At 33.3% G+C, this 24,761-nt stretch overlaps 3 protein-coding genes across 4 annotated transcripts; 1 reads left to right on the top strand and 2 right to left on the bottom strand.

The window, feature by feature from the left end:
* Positions 1-480: 480 nt before the first annotated feature.
* On the bottom strand, positions 481-19,181 carry LOC105322245 (aggrecan core protein). The gene is made up of 6 exons (XM_034462219.2): positions 18,810-19,181; positions 17,444-17,543; positions 15,997-16,173; positions 15,637-15,704; positions 15,429-15,534; positions 481-1,726 (listed from the first exon to the last, which is right to left on the bottom strand). The coding sequence occupies exons 1-6, from the start codon at positions 19,122-19,124 to the stop codon at positions 1,482-1,484; spliced, it is 1,011 nt and encodes a 336-aa protein (XP_034318110.2). The 5' UTR covers positions 19,125-19,181; the 3' UTR covers positions 481-1,481.
* LOC136275406 (uncharacterized) lies at positions 9,173-10,417 on the top strand. Its single transcript, XM_066084407.1, has one exon. The coding sequence runs from the start codon at positions 9,173-9,175 to the stop codon at positions 10,043-10,045; it is 873 nt and encodes a 290-aa protein (XP_065940479.1). The 3' UTR covers positions 10,046-10,417.
* LOC105324459 (uncharacterized) lies at positions 9,721-13,391 on the bottom strand. 2 transcript variants are annotated; one of them, XM_066084412.1, is made up of 8 exons: positions 13,146-13,391; positions 12,605-12,708; positions 12,247-12,366; positions 11,451-11,718; positions 11,083-11,222; positions 10,629-10,832; positions 10,194-10,416; positions 9,721-9,858 (listed from the first exon to the last, which is right to left on the bottom strand). In XM_066084412.1, the coding sequence occupies exons 4-7, from the start codon at positions 11,645-11,647 to the stop codon at positions 10,199-10,201; spliced, it is 759 nt and encodes a 252-aa protein (XP_065940484.1). In that variant the 5' UTR covers positions 11,648-11,718; positions 12,247-12,366; positions 12,605-12,708; positions 13,146-13,391; the 3' UTR covers positions 9,721-9,858; positions 10,194-10,198. The 2 variants fall into 2 exon arrangements, with proteins under 2 accessions (XP_065940484.1, XP_065940488.1); XM_066084416.1 differs by lacking the exon at positions 9,721-9,858 and having other exon boundaries at positions 10,257-10,387.
* Positions 19,182-24,761: the final 5,580 nt, after the last annotated feature.

Consider the following 24,761-nt stretch of genomic DNA (forward strand, 5'->3'; position numbering starts at 1 on the left):
TCTTGTGATATATTGAGATAGACGAAGATTGTAATCTGTGTTACGTATTAGTATCCCGTAGGAAACATAGTTTTTACAGCCGTCGAGTACCTATCTGAACAGGGTCTCAGCTTCCGTTTTGGTCAGTCCTTTCCAAATCTTTCCGCCAAGAAGTGTTCCTTGGCCTGCCCCTATTGGGTATTACTACGGGGTTCAAAAATAGGACTTGCGTTGTAAAATTATCGTAAGACTTGCCTCGAGTATGCATCTTCCACCGCCACATTCTCACAACATAAACCCGCATATATTAGTTTATAAGGTAATCTAATTAAATGTACTAAACCACATAATAGTAGGATCTGTGAAACGGTGTTCGAAAAATACAGGTATTGAATACCACGCTATCGGATTCTGAATAGATTTAAATAATAAAAAAGGAATAATACATTCGTATTCTTTACTTTTTTTTTAACAAATTGAAACAATATAAATGGTTGAATATATGACTTGGAGAAAGAGCAAATCATCACGATCTTAAAGATCTATAAAACATGAAATAGCTATAATTGTCATTGGTTGGATTAAACGGATAAAACTCTTCGTGAAAAATAAGCTTTCATTTTACAAAAAGTAAGCCTGCTAAAACAATACGATAACCAAATCCTTATATAAGCAATAACAGGTGTTTAATGAGACATTCATATCAAATAATTAAAGAAAAGAAAAGTTTTCTTTAGATTAAAAATAATTTCGTTGACATACACTACTTTTTTCTGATACAACGGAAAGTACATTGTATGTTGAATACTTTCAGTTTCATTGTATATACAGATAATATCAATCGATTTCAGGTTACCGAAACTGAGTTGTTGATGCTCAAAACGTGAACAAACCATGCGACAAACTTACATGTAACAGTGTAATGTTCCTAAAATTCAGCGTAGGTTTATGTTTTATCATTATAATTTTATTAATTTTGTAATCAACAGTTCCTCGCTGAAGTGTTGAATGATCAATCCTTAAAGCTAAAAACTGCTCGTAAATAGGCACCGTGACAGAGATACCTGGTATATAATCCCTTCGATTTCGTTACACCCGATTGCACACCTGAAACTCTTGGCCGACGTGTAGTATTCCCTTCGTGGTTTTTGAATTTTATGCCTGTTATTCTTATTTTATGTACATGTTACGTTTGTTAATTATATTTCGACCTGTTATTTGATATTGGTAAACTTCTGGCTTGATAAAAAGTGCGTTAAACTTGATAAAGTCATCGCGATTGAGTAACACGGCGAGGCAAGATGTACGTCCGCACAGGTGAGACCTCTACAGCGAAATACTTTAAACTGCTAAGAGGTCTGCAGCTTATATAGGGATTGTAGGGATAGCGGTGGTGAGAGAGAAATGTGGCAGACAGTGCCTTTTTACGAGCGGTGTTCAGCTTTAAAGACAAAACCAAATTTACAATGCTCCTGTAAGTCATCAATATACATGTATGTATATCAGTTTAAGTTTTTTTCACAAATGAAATGGGTGTTGTAATCACATGGCCTGTCATTCCACTCCCCAGTAGTAGCTAACATCTCAATACAGTCTTCATTGGCATTATGGTTATCTGGGTTATTCAAGAACCATTTTGTGAACGTGATTTTATTTTTACTCTTGCTCCAGATAAATTGTGTCTCCTTGCTCTTGTCACTTCCACCAATCCACACTGTACAGTCCCATTTATTGTGTGAACAAAAATCTACAAAACAGGTAAGCAAGCAGTATTACTCATAGGTTGTTGTTTATCATCTCTTGTTTGTCTTATTAGTGTATAAACATAGACTCGTTAGGTTCGCTGTTGTCGATAAAAAAAAAACAAGAATTTGATGTCTTTTGTTATACAGATGTCACTTTCATTTTTCCCGTAGAATGATGACCGGTATGACAGATTTCTACGTAAAAACTTGACTCGAGCTCGATACTTTATTTCAGTGTTTCTTTATATCAAAACAGCAATATACAAATACCAAAAAAAAGTACCGAGTCAAAACGCAAAAGGTCACAATAAATGCATCGCACAGAGATGCACAATCGATGTTTAAAGTGACTTTTTAAGGGTCTTTTTCAAAAGTTTTATTCAAGCAATCATACATGAGATGAATAAAATATTTTTTATTGTGTTATAATTTCAAAATTCTTTATCCAACTTGCTGAAATGGTATTTATATTTACCCGGCAAGCAATTTAAATACATCATTTTGACTTGTTTGATAAAACGAATATAAAATCAAAAGATGTTGACATGCTTTTCATACATTGACATACAGCTACTTTTTTATTACATTAACAGTTAATTGGTTATCTCTTTAAAAAATCTGAGGACATTTAAACTGCTTTAACCGCTAAACAAATATCAACGGCATTTATATTTTCTTGTTTTTCGTTTAAAAGTACTGAAAACCCCACTTAAGTATTCTAGTAATTACAACTTGTGTTTGCTATTTATCAATTTATTTTTATAGAGATTTATTAGGGTCTTCCGTTACCAACGGAAGACCTTATTGTTTTTGATAGGTTTCTTTTTACGGAAGCCCATTTAGGACCTATCAAAACATATTTATTTTTTTTGAATTTGTTAAAACGAATTTAAATCGTTATAACGAATTTTTGAATCCGTTATAACGAATTAAATTTGTTATAACAAATTTTAGGAATTCGTTATAACGAATTTAATCTGTTATAACAAATTCGCTAAATTCGTTATTTCAAATTTTGAAATCTGTTTTAACAAATTAAATTTGAAATAACGAATTCTTGAATTCGTTATTTCAAAGTTTTAATTCGTAATTTCGGTTTTTTAAAATCGGTTATAACATATTTTCATTCAATTTATGGGAACAGATTAAACGGGGCGGACTTCATTTGTTCCATATCGGCGTACGACGAAATGCGCCGATCAATTGATCGGCGTTAAACGGCGAAATTGTTAATGAAGTAAACTGGCGTAAAAACAAAAGTGGAGGAACATATTGTCACAGCCGTTGCTGTAACCACGGTAACAGATGTAACAATTCCAAAAAATTGTTTTGTCAATGCTATTAATCAATAAGCATGCTGATTTGTTAAATGGTACTTGCAGCCAAGCCAATGTCGAACTTATGTCATAGAATTTATTTACCAGAATTTAATGCAAAACTGCACCGAATTCGATGCAAAAATAATGGAGTTACGCCTCTTCAAAGTGCCTATTTTTAAAATTTGCTATTCTAGTCGCCTTTTACCGACGAATACGATACATCTTTAAACGCTTTCATGGGCATTATTCATATTTATTTTGGTTGGTGCATGTACAAATCCAATAAACCTTGAAGGGGTTTATGATGGTTTTGATATGCACGCTCCGACCGATATTATCACCTAATAATATTCAAAGAATGATGCCTTTTTGCTTATATTTATATTATTTCCAATTTCTACACTTCAAACCAACATTTTAAAACCACTGATTTTTTTTTCATGCATAGCACATGATATGTATTATTGCAGCAAATACCGTTTCTCGGTTATGCTGTAGGACACGCCCAATTTGTGTAGCTCATTTTTTATGAAATATTGGGCTATAGGTTTCAAAATTGATTTGTAATGTTATCACAGTAAAGGACACTTGAAAAATATAAATATGATATTTCATATGACAAAGCCAGGCATTATACCAGGATGTGCGCATGCGTGAACCAACTTTCCATCGGGATTGGTAAACGTTTGGGAGGAAATTCGATAGCTTCTTGGAGGAACTTCGAACTGATGATAGGTGCTAAAAAAACCAAAAGAAAAAAAAACAAACAAGCAAAAAACCGCGGCTTTTATATCATATAGTCATTAAAAATAATAGGAATGTTATGTACCTTTGGTTTACACTTAAAACAGATTTAAATATTTGTGAGGACAATAAAGGCAATGTTACAGGAAAATAATAGACACGTAGCTTCAAACGGGTGGCAGGGAGGGGCCTGTGCCCATGCAGTTGCCCCCCCCCCTTTCCCAGCATTTTTGGAGCATGTAAAAAATTGAAAGTGTCTGGGAGGAAATAAACAGTGGAATTTAAGTTTGAGGTAAACTTAGCATTTTTATAGGTAACCCCAGGTCTACGATTTTCGAATTTTTGAAAAACATTTTGCATGTCAAGAATTGTTTGGCGATTCTCCAACACCACCCCCCTCTTTTCACTTTTTTACGATGCCACCTGTCTGAACAAAATATCACAGTTTCCTTACATATAACAGTTTATCTATAAACCAGTATTACTGTATCTCATACAATAAACCATTCACCAGGTTCTATAAACACGTATGCTTAGATTCAATGTAAAAAAAATCCAAGGTTAGGAGGACAGGGGTTATTGGGGAGGGGTATGGGTGGTCAGGACACCGACCCCATGTAGCTCTATCCATAACCCCTCACCAAAGTTTGTGTGCTCATCACCAGGGTCAGAGTACGTATTACCAGAGTCGGTGTACGTATCACCAGGGTCTGTATACGCATAACCAGATTCATTATACCCATCACCACGACACCAGGGTCTCAATTCTTATCCCGAGGGTCAATGTTTCTTTGTGCTCATTACCAGGGTATATTTACCCATAGCCAGAAATCCACGTAACCATCACCGGGGTCTCAATGCCCACACCAGGGTCAGTGTACGTTTCACCAGGGTCTATATGCCTATCACCGGGGTCTGTTTACTAGTATTTATTATTAGTGTCAGAGTGCACATCACTAGCGTCTGTATACCCATATACAGAATCAGTATACCCATCACCAGGGTCAGTTTAACTTTAACCAAAGTTAGTGTACCCAATTACAAGTGTACATGTATACGCGTAACCAGAGTCAGTATACCCATCACCTGGGTCTCAATACATATCACAATATAGGTTTTGAGACCCTGGTAATGGGCACATAAACGCTGGTAATATGTATTCTGACCTTGGTGATATGTCTACTGACTTGGTGATGGGCACACAGACCCTGGTGATACAAACACTTACCCTGATGATACGTCCACCATTTAAAAGTCCTAATCCGTAGAGGTAGGGGGTTAGGTGAACACTTAACTTCAATTCTACAGTTTATTTCCTCCCTTTCATTTCAGTTTTTACCTGGTCCCAAAAACTTTGGGGGGCGGGGAAACTCTTTTTTAATTCACCTTTTAAATGTAAATTAAAGAACAGTGTGCTGAAGGGGGTAGTCTTGTCCCCACTGCCCCTGCTCCACTCCACACACCCCTGTACCCCATTCCGATGCTAAGTGTCGGAGTTGTTTTCCTGTAACATTCTCTTTATTGTTCTCTCAAATACTAATATTTATTCAACATTTTGGTGTAAATCTAATGTACACAACATTCCTATCACTTTTAATGAGCACTTATAATGTAAAAATAGAATTTTCCTATACTTTTTTAAATAGGGTCTGTAAGTCTCGTTTACTTTCACTTTCGTTTTCCAACTTCCGGGTACATCAGCGTTCGTAGCAACATTCCTGTGCAATGGTGTATTGTTTTGCAATCGGTTGTACGCATCGCACTGGCGGAAAGCAGACATGCAGTTTGTTTAGATTCCCAACTGATGTTAGGGAAAGGAAGAAATGGATAGATAGGTGCAGGTAAGTCATAAAAACTACAAATAAAACGCATCATTGTCTTCATATTCAGTGCTATTTAGAGGTCACGAAAAAAAGATGCATTAAAACAATTTTTCGTCAAATCGTGAGTGTATTTAAAGAAATTTAAGACGAATATGTTCAGGCCAAACGTTTCTATAAACCTAGCATTTGATTTGCATACTTTTATCTGGCAATGTTGAGATTAAAAACCCCTTCCCACAAATGCAGTAATGCCATGTTATTCTGGACCTTTTACTTTCCCCTCAAAATAAGACCAGTTCTAATTTTCAATATCACATGCCTTCAGTAATGTATTGAATTCAAAATATAGTTATATTGATATCTAAAACAAATAAATAATACTGAGCTCGTTTTTCAGACGAGCAGACAGAGAGTACAGTAATAATGACAGGTTGTGCAGCTGTCATTTCAAAGATGGGAAGAAAGAATTTGGACCTACCATTTTTGCATATAGCAAAAATGTGGGGTATTTTCAAGAGGTGTACACACCTAAAAGGTAATAAAGTGAAGTAGAAGGACTGCATGATAAACATTGATTTATTATTGCATTCAAGATAATTACAGTTTACACCAGTTTTTAAGAATAAAATGTACTATATGATTCAAACAAAGTTATATATATGAAAGTAAAATGTTAAATATTTCTCTGATTTATTAAATTTTCTAGAAAGAAAGTGGACAGTGTATCCTCCATTTCCCACCAGATGCCAAGTGATTCAGCTTCAGGGTCAGATGTTGGACATAATCCCGCTCTGGATCACAATTACTGTTACACAATTACCCAGATGACCCCAACAATTACCGAGGCATAAGTCTTATCAGCTGCTTTTGTAAATTGTTTACCTCAATATTGAACCGTAGACTTATATTATGGGCATCTTCCAATAGTATTGTCACAGATGCACAGTTTGGTTTTCAACCTATGTTAGGTACTACAGAAGCAATTTTTGCACTTCATTGCCTGGTTTCACAAACGCTGCAAACTAAAAAACGGTTTTATTGTTGTTTTGTTGATTATAAGAAGGCCTTTGACTCTATCAATAGGGAGAAATTGTACAGAAAATTAAAGTATTATGGTATACAGGGAAAGTTACTTGAAGTAATTCGTTCAATGTATTCCAGAATTAGAACGTGTGTTAAATCTTCTGGTCATATTTCTAATTTCTTTGAAAATCATGTTGGTCTTTTACAAGGAGAAGTGTTGTCTCCCATGTTGTTTGTATTATATGTTAATGATCTTGAAAATGAATTTATAGGAAAAGGGACTGCCCCCACTGACCTGCAATTGCTAAGTCTTTATCTTCTTATGTATGCTGATGATATGGTATTGTTTTCTGAATCAATTGATGAGCTACAGAGCATGTTGAATATTTTACAGTTCTATACAAATGAATGGAACCTTGATGTAAATGTATCTAAAACTAAAGTGGTTATTTTTAGAAATGGTGGGAATTACCGCACCAACGAGAAATGGCTTTATAATGGTGAAAATTTAGAAATTGTGGACCATTTTGTTTATCTAGGTGTTATGTTCAATTATAACGGTAAATTTTTTACCACCCAAAAACAATTAGCGGCACAAGGTCGCAAAGCCATATTTGCTCTCAAATCAACAATTAATCAGCTTTATTTAAACCATTGTACTTTGTTTTCTGTTTTTGATACCTATGTGTGTAGCATTTTAAATTATGGATGTGAAGTTTGGGGTTCCCACAAGGGACAAGATATTGAAAAGGTCCACCTTGAGTTTTTACGCTTTGTGCTTGGTGTCCGGAAAAATACTAATACAACTATGTTATATTTCGAGACTGGGCGGCTACCCTTATATCTTATTCGTATATATCGAATGTTTAAGTTCTGGTTTAAATTATTACAGACAGAAAATTGTATATTAAGAGCTGCTTATGGCTGGTCATATTGTATTTGTGAAAACGAAAAGCAAAATTATCAAAGCTGGGCAAAATTTATTAAGGACCAATTATATAATCTGGGACTTGGCTACATGTGGAATGGTCAAAATAATTTAAACAGTCGTATTTGTTTACCAATTATTCAGAAAAGACTTAAAGACAACTTTATTCAAACGCTGCATGGCAAGATGCAAATAGAAACAAAATGTTTTATTTACATGCACTTAGTTGATAATTTTTGCTTACAATACTATTTAGAAAAATCAATACCAAGGTTGTATAAAAAATGTATTTCCAAAATGAGGTTGTCCTCACATAATTTGCTTATTGAAACAGGTCGACATAAAAATATACCAAGAGACAAAAGATTTTGTAAAACTTGTATAACAGACATTGAAGACGAATATCATTTTATACTTGTATGTCCAATGTACTTAGCATTACGATCAAAGCTCATAAAAAAGTATTACTGGTGTAAACCATCCATGTACAAATTAATACAGTTATTAAGTGTTAACAATATTAAAGAATTGTGTAATTTAGGAAAATTCATTTACAAAGCCCTCACACTCAGAATGGTTTGACTATATCAGGTGTCATTTGCTGATTCCAATTGTTATTACTATCAATATATATATATAATATATGTGTTATTTCATTCTCCAAATACAAATTATTCTATAGATTTGTAAGGACTGACCGTCCATCATTATTATTATTATTTATTCATGTATTGTTCACATTTATACATGTAAGTGCTATAAGACGTATGTCTTTGCAATAAAGAAATTGAATTGAATTGAATTGAATTGAATTGACCATCATGATGACACACAAGATCATTCACATGAGGGTAATTAAAAATAGTTATAAACATAATTATGATCTTATATTAAAAAACATCATTAAAAAATATATTGATGGTTTAATTCACAAACAACTGAATTTTTATTGACAACACTCTGCAACAGAAAATAGACTGATCAGAAAAACTTCATTTTTTTAAATTAAACCAATGAATACTAAAATGTTTCTAATTACAATCAATTATAAATGAAAAATTAAAATGTATGAGAGGATCAACTAAAAATATATTTGTATCAAAATGAGTGAATCTTATGAATTGCACATTACAGTGTCCATCTTAAAGAATCAGATCGCGAGTCTCCAAGAAGAAATTGAAAATATGAAAATACAAACACCCAAAATGTCAATCAAAGATATAATAAATGACACTGAGAAGGTAAGTTACATAAATGGAGTCATGGACATTTAAAATTTTAAATGCTTCATTTTGTAGAATTATAATTGTTAAACTTAAATGCATGTGCATAATGAAATACTTGTTATACTAGAAAAAGAAAATAAATAAAAAATGACAGTGCATACTAAATTGTATTTGTTGTATATGTAAGTACATTTTAATGTGGCTTTGACACTGACAAGAAAAATGTAACAATAATGAAATGTATAAGCTTTAACATATAAAGGAGTGGCCTTTAACAAATAATATGAAATGTACACAACATAATAAATTGGATACAGGTGGTCAGGACATACAGTTATCAACACTGACAATGGCCCGTAAAATAAAAGACTTAATTTGTTTGTAGATGTTGCTCTACACCTCATTCCCAGCTGATGTGTTTCAAGTTGTTGTCAGTATGCTCTACAGAATGGCACCGTTTAACTATTACTCTGGTTGGGCTGTGACCTGTTTTTCCATTGAGGACCAATTGTTAATAACATTAATGAAGCTGCGGCTTAATTATCGTGACTTGGACTTGTCGGTACGATTTGCAACAAGCAGGGCAACTGTGTCAAATATCATTAACACTTATGTTTCAGTCTTGCATGAAATCTTCTTTGACAGCATTCTTAAGGAAAAAGGTATTCCAAGTCAGATTAAGTGCAAAGGATCAATGCCCAAGTCCTTTGAAGAGTTCGCGTCAGCTCGAATAGCTATGGATGCTACCGAGATTATTCAAGATGTGCCATCTGACATGAACTCACAGTCCTTGTCTTACAGTAGTTATAAGAGCAGACATACTGTCAAGGCAGTTACATGTGTTTCACCCAATGGTGCACTTGTGTTCTCATCTGACTTGTACCCTGGTTCAACTTCAGATGCAGCCATCGTTGATCACTGTGGAGTGTTGCAGCAGCTAAAAGCCGGAGATCTCATATTAGCCGATAAAGGTTTCAACATCTACGACAAACTTCCTTCTGGTGTCTCCTTGAATATTCCACCATTTCTTTCACAAAAAGCACACTTCACCAAGGAGGAGGCAGCATTATGCTACAAGATAGGAAAAGCCAGGATTCATGTCGAGAGAGCAAATGAGCGCATCAAAAACTATGAGATTCTTAATCACATTCCAGCTCAGTATCGACACATGTCTACTAAAATATTTCAGTTATGCTGTTGTCTCGAAAACATTCAGGCACCACTTCTCAAGGAAATTTCAGATAAATACGAAATTTAAATAATTATGCTATTAAAGATATTAGAAATGTTTCAACTTGACAAGTAGTATTGTTCTTTTATTTACAGATGTAAAGAAAAACCAAATTCTTTATTAATAACTAAGAATGTTCATCATATGATCTTATCGCATCAGTGATATAACTAACCTAATTTACTTCAGTGATTCCAAAAACACCATGAAATAAAAGTCTATCATGGCAGAAATGTTTGGGGCCCACATCTTGTCTTTTACAATTCTTACAATCTGCATGTCTTTGGTTGTCCATATCACTAAATCGCAACACTTTGTACCAGTCAGGTAAAGCTGGCCCTGGATTTGATGCCAGTAATCATGTGTTGTCTTTAACGACAAACTTCCATTGTTATCAACTGAAAATACACACATATAGATGTATATATATATATATATATATATATATATATATATATATATATATATATATATATATATATATATATATATATATATATATATATATATATATATATAAGTAAATTTAATTTTGGTCAAAAATATTATGTGATGCAAAAAAGATAACAAAGTGTGCATACGATAAGATTTGTATAAATTATCTAACTACCCAAGAAAAAATCTTTGACGGAGGAGCACGCCTCCATTATGGTCTTGTCCTTAGCTGTAAATGGGCACTTGACCTCTATGATAGTCGGTAGAGTTGCTGGTTGGTCGTTCTGCTGAAGGTGGACAATGTCAGTTTTATGAAAATCTCCTTGGACAAAGCCATCAGGTGATGCACCCAAAACACCTGATTCGTGAAGCCAAATTCCTGAAGTACACAAGTAGTAGTATGTACACAAATGAAAAAAAAAAGTTAAACAGCCTAAACAAAGTAAAATTATAAATATCTGTAATTTGACTTCGAATAGTGATAATATTGACATTAAAGCTGTGCTAATTGCAGAAATAAAACATTCTCATTTCATGTTTAGTCTCTTAAGATAATCACAATCATCACATCATATATAAAACAAAAGTGGTTCCCATCTTGTGATAGAGCACAATAACACAAAACTTGCCTGTCTGCAAAACGGTGACTGCACCAGCTTTACAATACTCCTCAACACCCACTTTCTCATGCGTGATACCCCACTGAATAGGAGCTCTTCTTTCCAAATTATAGGCACTTAAGATTCGTTTCTTAAGGGACTCTGTCAATCTACAAAAGAACAATCAGATCTTACAATTCACTATTTCAAAATCAGTCATACATTTACCTTTCAAATTCAAATTATATAATGCTACAATGCTATAGAAATAAAATAACATACATGGCACCTGATCATACTTGTGTACAGTATAAATGTTATAAAATCACACTGTATTTAAAAAATATATTTTGTTGACATTTTAAAATATTTTTTGGGAGTGTTGGGGTGTTAAATACCTCTTTCGTCTAATCGCTCCAATAATTTGTCCAAAGTTAGACGCAGTAAATCGAAGCTTCCTTACAGCTGCCCACAAAGAGTTTTCTCTCTGACCAGTTGATGCGAATGCTGCCTCCATTATCTTCTCTGGAGAGAGAATAAGATGTTTTCGAAGCCATGTTCTACTGTCTTCAGCATTAGTGTACCCCTCACTCATCAGTAAGTCCTCAATCAAAGGTACTGGACTTTCCTCAGACTTTGGCTCCTCAGAAAGAATCCAATGTAAAGCTACAATGCATTTTGTTTAATATATATTAGTATTGATAAAAGCAGTGGTGAATTTTACATATGGATTTTTTTTCTTCAATTTCTTAATTTGGACACCTGGATTTTTGAATAATAATCAGGTACATGACAATAGATACCAAGTTACTTCAAAGTTAGACATTATCAAGATAAACAAAATTCAAAACAAAACCAGCAAACTGCAACATCAACAATAACATAGAATTGGAAACTGAAACAAATAAATAAAAGTAATCTCCAATGCACAGAATGGCAACCTGTGAAGCGCCCCAATTGTCCCAGCTGATGATACAAAAATGATCTGTCTTCGTCTGTTATTTTTTTTTTCAATGCTCTAAACAATTTAGCATTAAAAATATATATTCTTATATAATATATATATGGTTATCAACTTTGTTAACTCTCTCTCTCTCTCTCTCTCTCTCTCTCTCTCTCTCTCTCTCTCTCTCTCTCTCTCTCTCTCTCTCTCTCTCTCTCTCGTTAGCTAGCAGTTTATTTATAAATACATACTTGTACTCCTGTTGCTTTGGTGGATACAGGTCAGACATAGTAACAGTAGATTTCGGTGGCGCTGACTTTGGATGCTTCAGCCAACTACATTTAATGTCGGTTTTGCTCGCTCTTTTATAACTGTAAATGAATATAAACTTTTCTCTATCAAGATAAATATGATTAATATGAACGGAACACATCATTCTTATGTATACTGAATGGTTTGTAAAATAATTTCAATTCTTTTTAAAAATGACAAGTTTTAAAATTAAAACATATTTTTAGCTTTCACTGTACATACCTTAAATCCATTTTCATAATTAAATAAAACATGTTTACTAAAATAATGGGTTGATTTTTTAAAAAGTAAACATACCCAAACAAAAGTGCTGCAGCAATATGATGGCACTTGTATTGTCCCATCGGGCACTGGCAGGTTGCATCTTTTACCACTCCTGTATCTTCATTATCCAAAAATATCTACAAATTCCAAATTAAAATTAATGCTTGTAATGTGTCTCTGGATATTCTTTGCAACATTTTTTCATTCATTATTTGTTAAAATGATTATAGTTTTTAAAGCATATGCAACTCAAGGGCCTTTGTGAATAAACACATTTAACATGCGCAGATCCAGATTTTTTTTCCAGGGGGGGGGGGGGGGATCCGACAATTTAGCTTGACAGAAAGGTCTGAGGCATATTTATTATGTAAATTTTACATGTACCTCACCCCCCCCCCCTTCCCGTCGCTTTTTCGAGAGCACACCTACGCAAACCCACACGCCTTTATAAAATGCCTTGGTTTGTTTATTTTTCAACAGGTACAACACTCTCGCTAAACAAAAGTGTGCTCTTTGGATTATCTTCGCCATCAGAAAAGTTCTAGAAAAGTGAAGAATGTTGACATGACATTACCTGTACTTTGTACGACGTGTCCCTCATAGAGGCCTGCACACATGCAGTAATAACGCGCAGTTCGTCGACAACAAATCGTAGAACTCTCCCGCTCTCCACCGCAGCCTCGCTCTTCCTTGTCAACTTAGTATGCCCCTCAACGTAATTCACCCAATACAAAACTGAAAGCGCCATTCTCAACCATGTACCCGGAAGTTGTCTTTCACGCGAATTCTCGCTAGTCACGTGACGAGACTTACAGACCCTATTGCGCAAATATCAGTTCGGAGTTCCTCCAAACAGCTTTCAAATTTCCTCCCAAACGTTTACCGAAAAGTTGGTACGCGCATGCGCACATCTTGGTTATAATGCCTGGCTACGTCATTTAAAATATTATATAAATATTTTTAAGTGTCCTTTACTGTGATAACCCAGCCAAATAATTTCATAAAATATGAGCGACACAAAATGGGTGTGTCCTACAGTATTACCGAAAAACAGTATTGGCTGTGCTGCGTTATAATTCGTATCATGTGTTATGCATTAAAAAACAGAGGTTTTAGAAGGTGTTAAAGTAATAAGGAATCATTCTTTAAATGTTATGAGTTGATAATTTCAGTCAGAGCGTGGTCAAATCTATCATAAAGCCTTTCGAGCTTTATTAGATTTGAACACGTCCCGGCCAAAATCATGTGAGACTATTAAAACTCAACGAATGATTCCTTACTATTCCAGACCGGTATTTTTTTTAAAATATGGCGTATCTGGTCTCACGGTTTGGTGATGAAATGAGATGAAAAATGCAGATATATGTTGATAAATCAACATGCCCATTGATTGATAGCATTATTTAAACAGATTTTTGGAATCATGCGCAGAAACCCGTCGAAACAAGTCTGTATATATTGTATATTTGGTGAATATGCGTCGCTACATATATAGCAGTTCTTCAATATTTTGTTTCTATCTATAAAGGAATTCTAGCAAAGCCGATAAAGTAATGTGTCTTTTGGAATTGTTACATCTGTTACCATGGTTACAGTAACAGCTGTGACAATTGTTCCTCCACTTTTGTTTTTACGCCACTTTACTTCATTTATCATTTCGCCGATCAATTGAACGGCGCATTTCGTCGTACGCCGATATGGAAAAAATGAAGTCCGCCCCGTTTAATCTGTTTCCAAAAACATGAAATTCGTTACCACAAATTGAATGAAAATATGTTATAACCAATTTTAAAAAACCGAAATTACGAATTAAAAGTTTGAAATAACGAATTCAAGAATTCGTTATTTCAAATTTAATTTGTTAAAACAGATTTCAAAATTTGAAGTAACGAATTCAGCGAATTTGTTATAACAAATTTAATTCGTTATAACGGATTCAAAAATTCGTTATAACGATTTAAATTCGTTTTAAGAAATTCAAGAATTCGTTTTATCAAATTCAAAAATATTTTTTGATATGTCCTAAATGGGCTTCCGTAATTTTATCACGTACATTTTTGTTTACGACGTCACTTCTAGTCGGCTGTTATGTTTGTTTTTCTTTTTTTTAAAAGTGATTTTGTTCTCCCTTTTTCTCACAAAACGATTCAAGATAGAAAATTGAAATTTTCAGGAATAATATATTCTTAAATTCTTAGTGCTGGTCAGATAAAACCATGATCGTCCGTCACTCTGGTCCGCTCAAACAGCATTTTTAGAAAATTGTGTTTTAATATTTTTTCAAATTAATCAAAATGTTTTAAACTTATCAAATTGTAATATGAGCAGGTCGTCTGTCACTTCCGGTCGTTATTTCAAAATTTCGATTTTTGGATTTTTACAGCATATACTTTTTGTAAACATTGTTTACTAAATACAAAACTAAAAACCGCATTGCAGAGATATTGCAGTTTTAAAATGACCTTTTCCGGAAATTTCAATATTGCAGTGGAGGTCCAAAAATTAGTTTAAAAGGAAGTTGATGTAGTAACTCGTACCAAATGTCAACATTTTGATTTAACCCTATCATTTATTCATAATCAAACGGAAGACCCACTCGTTGCTTGCAACGAGATCGTGTCTAGTTGTATTTTATTTTTATCATTTGAGATTTGAAAAGATAAGCATTGGATGGATAAGCAAACTAAAGAAACAAAATGGAGCAGGTTAAAACTTACATTGCACAAATTTAGTTTCCAAATAGATGTATTTACAACATTGCTTGCTATTTTTATACAATTTCAATAAAAAAAATAATGTTTTAACTTTTTGCATTGGATATATCTTGGAGTGTTTGACATTTCAAAAGTAGGCTTACTCTTTTTCGGGAGAAAGTGTTGTTGAACGATATTTTGAAAGATCCAAGTGTTTTCTTCCGACGATTCGATCTCTACCAGATATGCATCTATTGATTCACAGTGGTCCTAAAAACGGATATTTGCATTTCAGAATTTAATGCAATGTGTTTTATATCACATTAGTTTGCTTAAATTACTCGATAAATAATCAAAGTGATTCTTCTTTACCTTTGCACTCTCCCAATTCTTCTTTTCTGTGAATAAGCGATAGATATGATTCTCGTTCTGAACCCAACCTAACAAATGAAAATAACATCTAGTTTCAATACATTACTCTATAAAGATCAACTCGTCTTCATCAGTGAAATGTTAAAGTGCACTGAAAATAAAAATGTGAAATAAAACTGTAAGGTATTCTTAAAGCTTTCAAACAGATGAAAATGTCACCCACAAATGATATATCCCAATTAAATATGCCTTACGTGTAGTACACAAAAACAATATAAAGATGAACATATAGTTTCTACATCAAACGTGTTTGCAACTATTGGATGCGTTATACAATGCTTAGTTATTGTTAATTCGTACCTTCCTCACATGCAATGTCGTATTTCCACTCCCCGTTTGACTGACATAGCAGTCGCCCTGAACCAAACTGGAAGTATCCGTCAGAACACGAGGCGTGTATCCTTCTGTATATACCAATGGCGTCCTCACGTTTTGTCGTATTCAGATTTATTCCTATTCCATTGGGTATTCCACAATCTTTTGAACAAAGTCATAATTGTACTGTGTTTACATCAGTGTTTATATCGAAATAAATCAAAACTGATACCTGGGGTTATAAACTATTGCATATTAAATCAAAAGTACGATGACTAAACAAATACTTCCAGATAATATATCAGAACATTAAATGCGTATCAAATATTGAATTAAAGGAACATTCTTTAACTGTATTCAGTATTTCAGTGCATGATTTGAAATGGTTGACAGTTTGTTGTTGTCATTTTTTATGTTATAGAATATCAAAATATGAGTCATTATCAAAGCTACCTTTAGATGAAATAATTATGGATCCAATAATTTCTTTTTGATATTTAAGTATCCGACAATATGCTTAAAGAGACAGTACGGCAAATTTTATCAAAAATCGACTTGAAAAAAACATTCCGATCAGGTTCGGTTTTTTTGAACTACTAATAAATGTATAAACTTTCAGGAAATTACAAATTTCTACAAGAAGTGCATCTAATTATTTCATTAACATTTATAATCACGTATAACCAGTACATATTTACATCGCAACGTGTTACAGGGTTAAGCCTTCTACATTATTACGCATGCGAATTTACTGTAAAGAAATCACATGCAGGGCTCGCAAGATTCTCCTGGACATGTTTGTCGATAAAAATATGCCTTTTCTACTTATCCCAGGTAATAATTGTTCAAAGGTTTTAAAACAACCACAATAATTATTTTGTAAGCATGTGTTTTGCGTGTTTATCATTGGAGTTCCTACAACCTAAATTAATGTTTGTGAGTGATGCCCACCGAGGGGTTATTTTACATATTAATGTCGGTGCATTTTGAAATTAACTGAAGTTGGTAAACTATTAATAAATTATCGATAAAGTGAGAATGTGTTCTGTTTAGAGAGTCCCTTTTAACTCGTATACTAAAATGACCGTGGTCGGACGAAGATCTGTTTTCAGCACGTGTCAATTACTGTAGCTCAAAATCCACGTGGTACAAAAAAACGATATACAATTATTCTGGTTTGTATGAACCTTGAATTTCCGAAAGCTCCTAATTACTTTAATAAGGTATGTGAAAGAAATTTTTAGTATTTCAACTATTACAATCAGAGTAATTTCTTATTCCCTAACGATACAATAGGTAAATCTGAAGTCATTCGCACATGTGTTTTTAGCTGTACTGTCTCTTTAACTTTGATAAAAATACTAAACTGTGTGCGTATTGATATTTTTCATTTGTTTCATTTGCATAGAGACTAACGGATTTATTGGTTTACCTGACAAAACACATTCATAGAATGTGTCCTTGGAATATCTCTTGTTTTTACATGTCTGGTTGATATGACAGTTTGAGTTTGCACAAGATCCAGCCAGATCCTACAAAAGTAAAACACATATGAACAAGACACAGAACTAACTGTCAATATTGATTGTTCAAACTTATTCGAAGCATTTTTTTTAACTCATTGTGCAAAATTTATGCATATTTGTTCGAATATTTGTTTATTAATTCTTAACAAAGTATAACAATTTATAAATATATTTCCCAATGAATGATTGATTTTTTAAGATTGGCTTTGTATGTAACGTTGCTCGTTAGCTGTTAGAGTTATCCGCTCTTACACCACTTCATACACGTTTTAGTTCTTTCCAGGTCGTCCATGTGAAATCAAGTGTCCTTCAGTCTTAATCTCTGTTTGTAGTGCTTGATAAATAGCACGGTTAGTTGAAAATTCTTTTGTATAAAATGAATTTAACATTATCAATTTTAAGATCAAAAAACTTTTGAGTACGTTTACAATCCATGTATAGTTTTAAAAATACATACGATTCCTTAAAGTTATTTACAGTGAATATACATTTATATATTTTTTTAAACTCAAGACCCCCCCCCCCTCCAAAAAAAAGGGGGGGGGCTAAAGTTAAATAACAATATAAAAATAATATATGTTTACCACACAGTTGACAATTGAGCTTGGTAAGTAATTGTTTATTTCCTTTAACATTTTAACTGTAGGGGCTGTGCTGTTGTAAATTCCCTGGTTGAACTCATGATCATATTCGGTAAAAGTGGCAACACAATTCATTGGTGACAAAAATAAGGATATTCTAATTTGGAGTACAAATAATTTGACTAGACCTAGTAAAATATTCAGCTGAAACAATCTTCATAGACGGAAATAACACATTTAACAATTTATTAACTATTTTCATCGCCGCTACTTTACAAATTGTGTATTTAGTATTGTTCCATTGTTTTCAATATATGAGTGTGACAAATATGTATACATGTATCCAAATAATGCAAAAATGATATTATAAGTTAAATATTTTACAAGATAAACAGACCATTTATACAGTTTGAATGGGGAATATTTATTGTGTGCTTGTACTGAACTCAGCAATTTCGTCGTGTACAATATTAAAAAAGGCCGAACTTAAAAAAGCTATATAGGTTTTCCTTGTTATAAAAATAATAAAATACGATGTTTTAAAATCTGTAATGGGTGCTTCTCGCAATTTAATGCAGAAAGACTCTCCTTGTAATGAAATAGGAAAGTAGAGTATTGGTAATTAGATATAAAAGTCATAAAGCATTAAAAGAGACTTCATGATTTTAAATAAATATAGTAATATATTTACTTTAGGCCAGTGCTCCTTTTCACTGTATACCCATCCAGCGCTGTCCACAAGCATAGTTTCCGCTGTCATCTTATTTTCGTAATTGATTTCACAGAAGTTAGCCCCCTTGAAATAGTTGACAGATTTACACCGTGGTGTTACCAGGCATTCTATAACACAGTCCAAGAAACTGACTTCGGCGAAGGATTGGATTACTTTCCTGTCTAGTCTATGCCCGTACTGAATTTTAGAAAATCCCGGCTGTAGACTGTCTTCACATAGCACATATGAAAAGACCAGAAGGAACAGCCAGTTAGAGTTTTGGAACAGCAGCATTGTATTCAGAAAAAAATAATTTAGAATTTTGAAAACGTGTTCAAAGTTGCATCTCAACCTTGATATGATTTTAGAAACTGTGCGTATACTTTATAATATTTTAGAAAATTACCCTACAAACAAATCAATACGTATTGAAGAGGCGAAACGCATATTTAATGAGGAATCAAAGAGCATCGTTTTTATATTTTTTTTACACAGATGCCAACTGTATTGTATTCACTAACTCAAGTGTAACAATGTATCGAAATCCGGGACACTGAAATCGGAGATACATAAATATTTCATTCCCGTTTTATCATTTATTTAAAATTAAAGGCGCCGAAGTGTCGACTTTCAAAAATACAGTTTTGAATGATGACACAAAAGCTAGAGAACGCTGAAGTTCCTAAACAATACCGTGTGCATAATTTAAATGGCATTTTAAAAGCTTTATATTTTTTTAGGTTGATAGTACATATCAGCTTGGATGATCAGCAAGAAAAAAAAATCAATGAGTTATGGATGTCGTAAAATCAATTAAAATTAATCATTGTCAGGTAAACAGTACATATATGAATTGATATTTATTTCTTAATCCGATATGCTAGTGTGGAAACTACGTGTTTTCTACCGTGTCGATTTGAATTAAAAATATTATTTGTTTAAAGAAACCAGTGTATTGTTTTGGACAATTTCGTTGTTATTACACAACTAAAAAAAACCACAGTGCATATACAAAATCAATTTACATCAGAAACACCAATTGCTAAAAAACTAATTTAAAAAAGTAGTCTAACCATATCAAAGTCATTAGTCTATACGATATAGCATTACTTGAAAATAGTTTTTGTCGTAAGTATAGTAAATATTACAGAAACTAAACATCGATAGTTGTCCTACAACGAATAACTTCTAAAAAAGCCATCAGTACATAAAAAGATGGAAAGGAAATTACAACGATCCAGACATCATAATGATCATAATAATAAAACTGTTTTCTCAATTAATAGTCGCGTATTCAAAATAGTTCAAGATAAAAAATACAACCGACACTTGATAACAAAACGGTCTCTTCAATGATTTGCAACAACTCTTCATTTCTGAGTCAATACCTTATAAAAAAAAAAGACAAAATAAATGCAATAAAAATACTGCCATTTAAAATGAAAATTGATACTTTGGTCCGATTGGGGAATTTGTAATAACTTTTCAACTCTCCATTTAAAAGGGCTAGAGCCACGAAGCATCAAAAATTGCCCTATCATTAAAACTTACCATATTTTGGTAAAATATAGTGTAGAATCTTAGCTTTTCATAACTGTTTTTCTTTTTTCGATATCTATCATACTTTTTCATAAACGGAGTTTACAATATGGCATTGTTTTGATGAAAAATGTAGAACAGACGTCATTTTTGTTAAGTAACGTCATGAAATGATAAAACTACGTATGACTTGAATCTAAAGAAATAAACAAAAAACAAATAAAATTATCATGTAGACATTATAATTAATTTATGAAAATAAATTTATTGATGAAAATACCATGAAAAGCTTATTTACAATAAAGTTTAAAAAATGTTACAGGGACCAGTGCTGAAGGTCAATATAACGGCGATATATTTAAATATGTCGGTGTCTTAAAAGTTCTTTTTTCTGCAATTTGAAACTGCATGAAGTAATGCTGATGATGCACAGTGTATAACTGAGGATTAATCATTGAATTCTACCAATGTAATCTCAAATTATTAATAATAAATATATAAATATGACAGAAATACGGTAATTGAATTTAATGGAGATATATGTAATTTCGAATTTTGATGCATTACTGTAACAGTCTGTGTACATTATTCTACATGATTATTTTACTTGTTTCAAGGCTTCGATATTTTCACCAAATCCTGGCGCTTTACAGCAGTTAGATGCCAAGGTTCAGTCCTTTGAAATGTTTTATTTTCCCATTTTTCCGTGGGCTCACCGTGCGTTCATGTGCGCTCACTGTGCGTTCACTTGCGCTCTCCGCTCCGTTCCCGCTCATCGTTCACAAAACGCCCATGGTGCGTTCACAAAGATTTCGCCTTGCGCTCACTGCGTTCGTTTAGTGTTCACTTATTGTTTAGTCAGATAATATTATATTTAGGCTTATAACAATTCGAAGAGTACATATATCGTTCAACGTTCACTTTGCGCTTGCGTTTGGGCTCTGCGTTCGCTCACAGTTCACCGTTCATAAGCGTTATCCAATTCGGATTAGCGTGTACTCACCGTTCGTTTAGAGTGCACTCACTGTGCGCTCACCGTTCACGAACTGTTCATGTGAAGAATAAAACCTTTTAGCGACTGTGTATATGTAATGGATATACTAGTATGCCGAAACCAGTTCTGTATGAAATAATATAAAACAGTTTCGAGGCCCGTTATAGGGCCGAGAACTGTGATATATTTTCATACAGAAGTGTTTGAGGCATAGATCGTACTTAAATCACCCCATTGAATATCATTGTTGAGTCCGATTTTAAAGAATAACAGTATTGTAACAACTGGTAATGGTCTGATATTAGGAAGCTCTCTAATATATCGGACTGTCACAAGTAAAATTTTTGACTGCTGGAACAAGGCACTGACATTACAGCAGTGTTTTAATGTTCATTAATTAAATGAAAAAAGAATATCGATTCCTTTAAAAATATTCTTATGAGTTAATTATTCCTTATAAATGCCATAACGTCTATTCATTTACATTACATTTTTTCTGGTGATAAGTTTCACTTTAATCAAGTGATAAGCTATCCGTAAATGTCTTGAGAATTAAAATCATATTTCAGAGAGAGAGAGAGAGAGAGAGAGAGAGAGAGAGAGAGAGAGAGAGAGAGAGAGAGAGAGAGAGGGGGGGGGAGGGGAGGGAGGGGAGAGAGAGAGAAAAAGAGAGAGAGAAAAAGAGGGAGAGAATGAGAATGTGGGTTTAATATTTTGAAGCGAAGATATGTTAAATTGAACAGTTTCATTTAAAACATAAAGCAGTAGCACATAAATAATGTTATAAAATTGTCTTGAAAAGTCGAATTCATAGCAAGCATGTAGAATTTGTGTTATCATATATATAGATTTGTAATGAAATCGGCTGTAAATCGATTTTTTCATAGGGTAGGGAAGGGGGGGGGGGTGAATGGAAACAAATACTGCTTTAAATCTCTCTGTACTCATCGTTTTTTTTTTTAAAGAAAGGGCCCGGCAATCTGAATTTTTTCTATATGCCATACAAGAAAAACTTTAATTTAATACGCATAAAATAATCAAAGATAATTTAAATCGAGAATTTTATAGGCAAAAGTAAGTCACCGATGTACACAGACTTGTAATTCCGCTCCTCTACGATACGCTATAGCGCATCGACGAGGAGCGGAATTACAAGTCTAATTTTAATTTAGATTGCCGATGTACACACATGAAGGGTGAATTTTTATTTTATTGGACAAATTATCAACAAAGACATCGCAAGTAGGATTAGACTTCTATAAAGTGCATGATAATGTATTCTAAGCTGTGTATACCAAAAGCCGTCTTCATCGAAACGGACACAATCGATCTTTTAAGAAAGGAGTGTAACTGCATGTAACGGTTCACCGGAAATACATTGACCACGCGACGAATCAACACTGATCAACAGGTGGCTGATAAAGAAAAGACGTATGCATTGGCAAAATGTTTTTATGCAAGGGACGATGGCGTAATATTCAATTACAGCTGTACTTGGGAATTAAATAATCAAGTTTTTGACGGAATAAGTTAAGTTTATCATAATTAGCCTATATGTACATGTTCACACGTGATGTCGACTGTCTTTCTCCCGCGGTATTAAGGAACACGTACTTGTGTTAAAAAATATCACTTGCATTTTTCCTTTCGTTTAAATTAATGCATTTCACCGTTTGACAAAAAACCCACAACAAGCTACTTATACATGCTATCGCTTAATCTATATAAAGATATAGGAATATAATTATATTAACTTACGTACATACAATGTTAACTTTGCCAATTTAATTTTTTTCTGTTTGTTAGCAATGTTCACGTATCTTATATTCTACTGCAATTGAATAATACCGTGGTACATAGAAATAATGCTTTTTAAAAATGCAGACTTTACTGGTAAATTCTATTGGCAAAATACTGAAAGAACTCAAGATTCCATGTACAGATTCAACTGACGTCGCAAACGTCAAACTATGACGTCATTGATGATGCACGATGTAAGCATGAATACCCAGTATAAAATTACTTGATAAAACATGTTTAAGTTCAGTTTATATGCATATCTTCCTCAAATATATAATAAAATGATGATTTTGTAAATAATCACAAATAATTCCTTATCATTATTAATTAAATTCTGCTATTTCAATAAAAAGGAAGCAAATAATTACCCTAAAATAGAGTGGTCTGTTTTATTTTCTGTTACTAAAATTTTCAAAATTTGTAAAATACACATTGGCCACAGTTGAGTACCTCTACGAAATTTTGCAGGCAGAAGCATTTCTGCAATATCTCTCAGTTTTAAAAGTTTCAAAGAGGTACTCAAGTGTGGCCACATTCAAATTTAGGAAATACTGCAGTAAAATCTACAATTTTCAGCTATTTTTAACGATCATAGTATGTTTGATGATGCGCATGTGCTAAACAGTGGGGCGGAAGTGAAAAAATTTCATATGCATAGAAGCAGAATATTGTGCCCTACATTATAAGTAATTACAATTTGTATTGTTTCAAACTTGAGTTTTGTGAAAATTTTAAGGCACATTTTGATGCTTCGTGGCTCTAGCTCTTTTTGAAAACTAGACAAAAATAATACATGTACGTTTATTGTTATTGTTATTGTTCGAAATATGTTTGTATATATAAGCACCAAACTTAAAACACTGATGATTTAAATAAACAACATTAAGTTCTAGCATTATGCTTGCGAACAATGAGTGCTTGAATCAGATTTAAAACATTTTATTTTTTATATCTCGGCTCGAAAATGAATATGATATTGATATGATATATGAAAAAAAAAATAAAGTCAGAGGGAATCGTCTACGCTCATTTTTATTTGAAGGTAATCGTTTGTCTAATCTTGGGATATTTAATGTTCTTATAATTTAGCGTAGGTATGTCATATTTTTATTCAACAGTTTTTTGCTCAAGTCATGAGGCATTCATGCTTAAAAACAGGACCACAAATCAAAGTCTATTGTGTGCCAAATGTGTATGTACTTCAGTTTAAGATTTTTTCACATAAAGGATTGACGTAGTCACATGACCTATCATTTCATTTTCCTTACACCTCTATACTGTCTTCATTGCCATCTGTCATTAGGAGTCGACGATATCCATTATGTGGAATAAACAAACGATAATAACAAACCGTGAACCACTTCATAAGTTCATTAAACGAAATACAAATTCAAACCGAGCAACACTGACCTCCAAATAGATAGAGGTACGATCAGGTGCCTAGGAAGAGTGAGCATCCTCTGCCGACCGGTCACACCCGCCATGTGCTCTTTGTCGCAATCGGGAAAAAAAATCGGAAAAGTCTGCAGACAATATTGTGACTACTTATGGTGTAACAGTTAGTATGAAAAACAGCATGCGACCCAGTGGAAGATTGC

Source organism: Magallana gigas, chromosome 1 (genome assembly GCF_963853765.1).
Source record: "Magallana gigas chromosome 1, xbMagGiga1.1, whole genome shotgun sequence".
Lineage (NCBI taxonomy): Eukaryota > Metazoa > Mollusca > Bivalvia > Ostreida > Ostreidae > Magallana > Magallana gigas.

Coding starts and splice junctions, on each gene's coding strand:
- LOC136275406 (XM_066084407.1), top strand. CDS start 9,173: ATGTTGCTCTACACCTCATTCCCAGCTGATGTGTTTCAAGTTGTTGTC.
- LOC105324459 (XM_066084412.1), bottom strand. CDS start 11,647: ATGAGTGAGGGGTACACTAATGCTGAAGACAGTAGAACATGGCTTCGA. Junction 11,223..11,450: donor GGAGCGATTAGACGAAAGAG/GTATTTAACACC, acceptor GTTCTTTTGTAG/ATTGACAGAGTCCCTTAAGA. Junction 10,417..10,628: donor CGTCAAAGATTTTTTCTTGG/GTAGTTAGATAA, acceptor GTGTATTTTCAG/TTGATAACAATGGAAGTTTG.
- LOC105322245 (XM_034462219.2), bottom strand. CDS start 19,124: ATGCTGCTGTTCCAAAACTCTAACTGGCTGTTCCTTCTGGTCTTTTCA. Junction 16,174..17,443: donor CTATGAATGTGTTTTGTCAG/GTAAACCAATAA, acceptor TTTGTTCAAAAG/ATTGTGGAATACCCAATGGA. Junction 15,705..15,996: donor CGACATTGCATGTGAGGAAG/GTACGAATTAAC, acceptor TTCATTTGTTAG/GTTGGGTTCAGAACGAGAAT.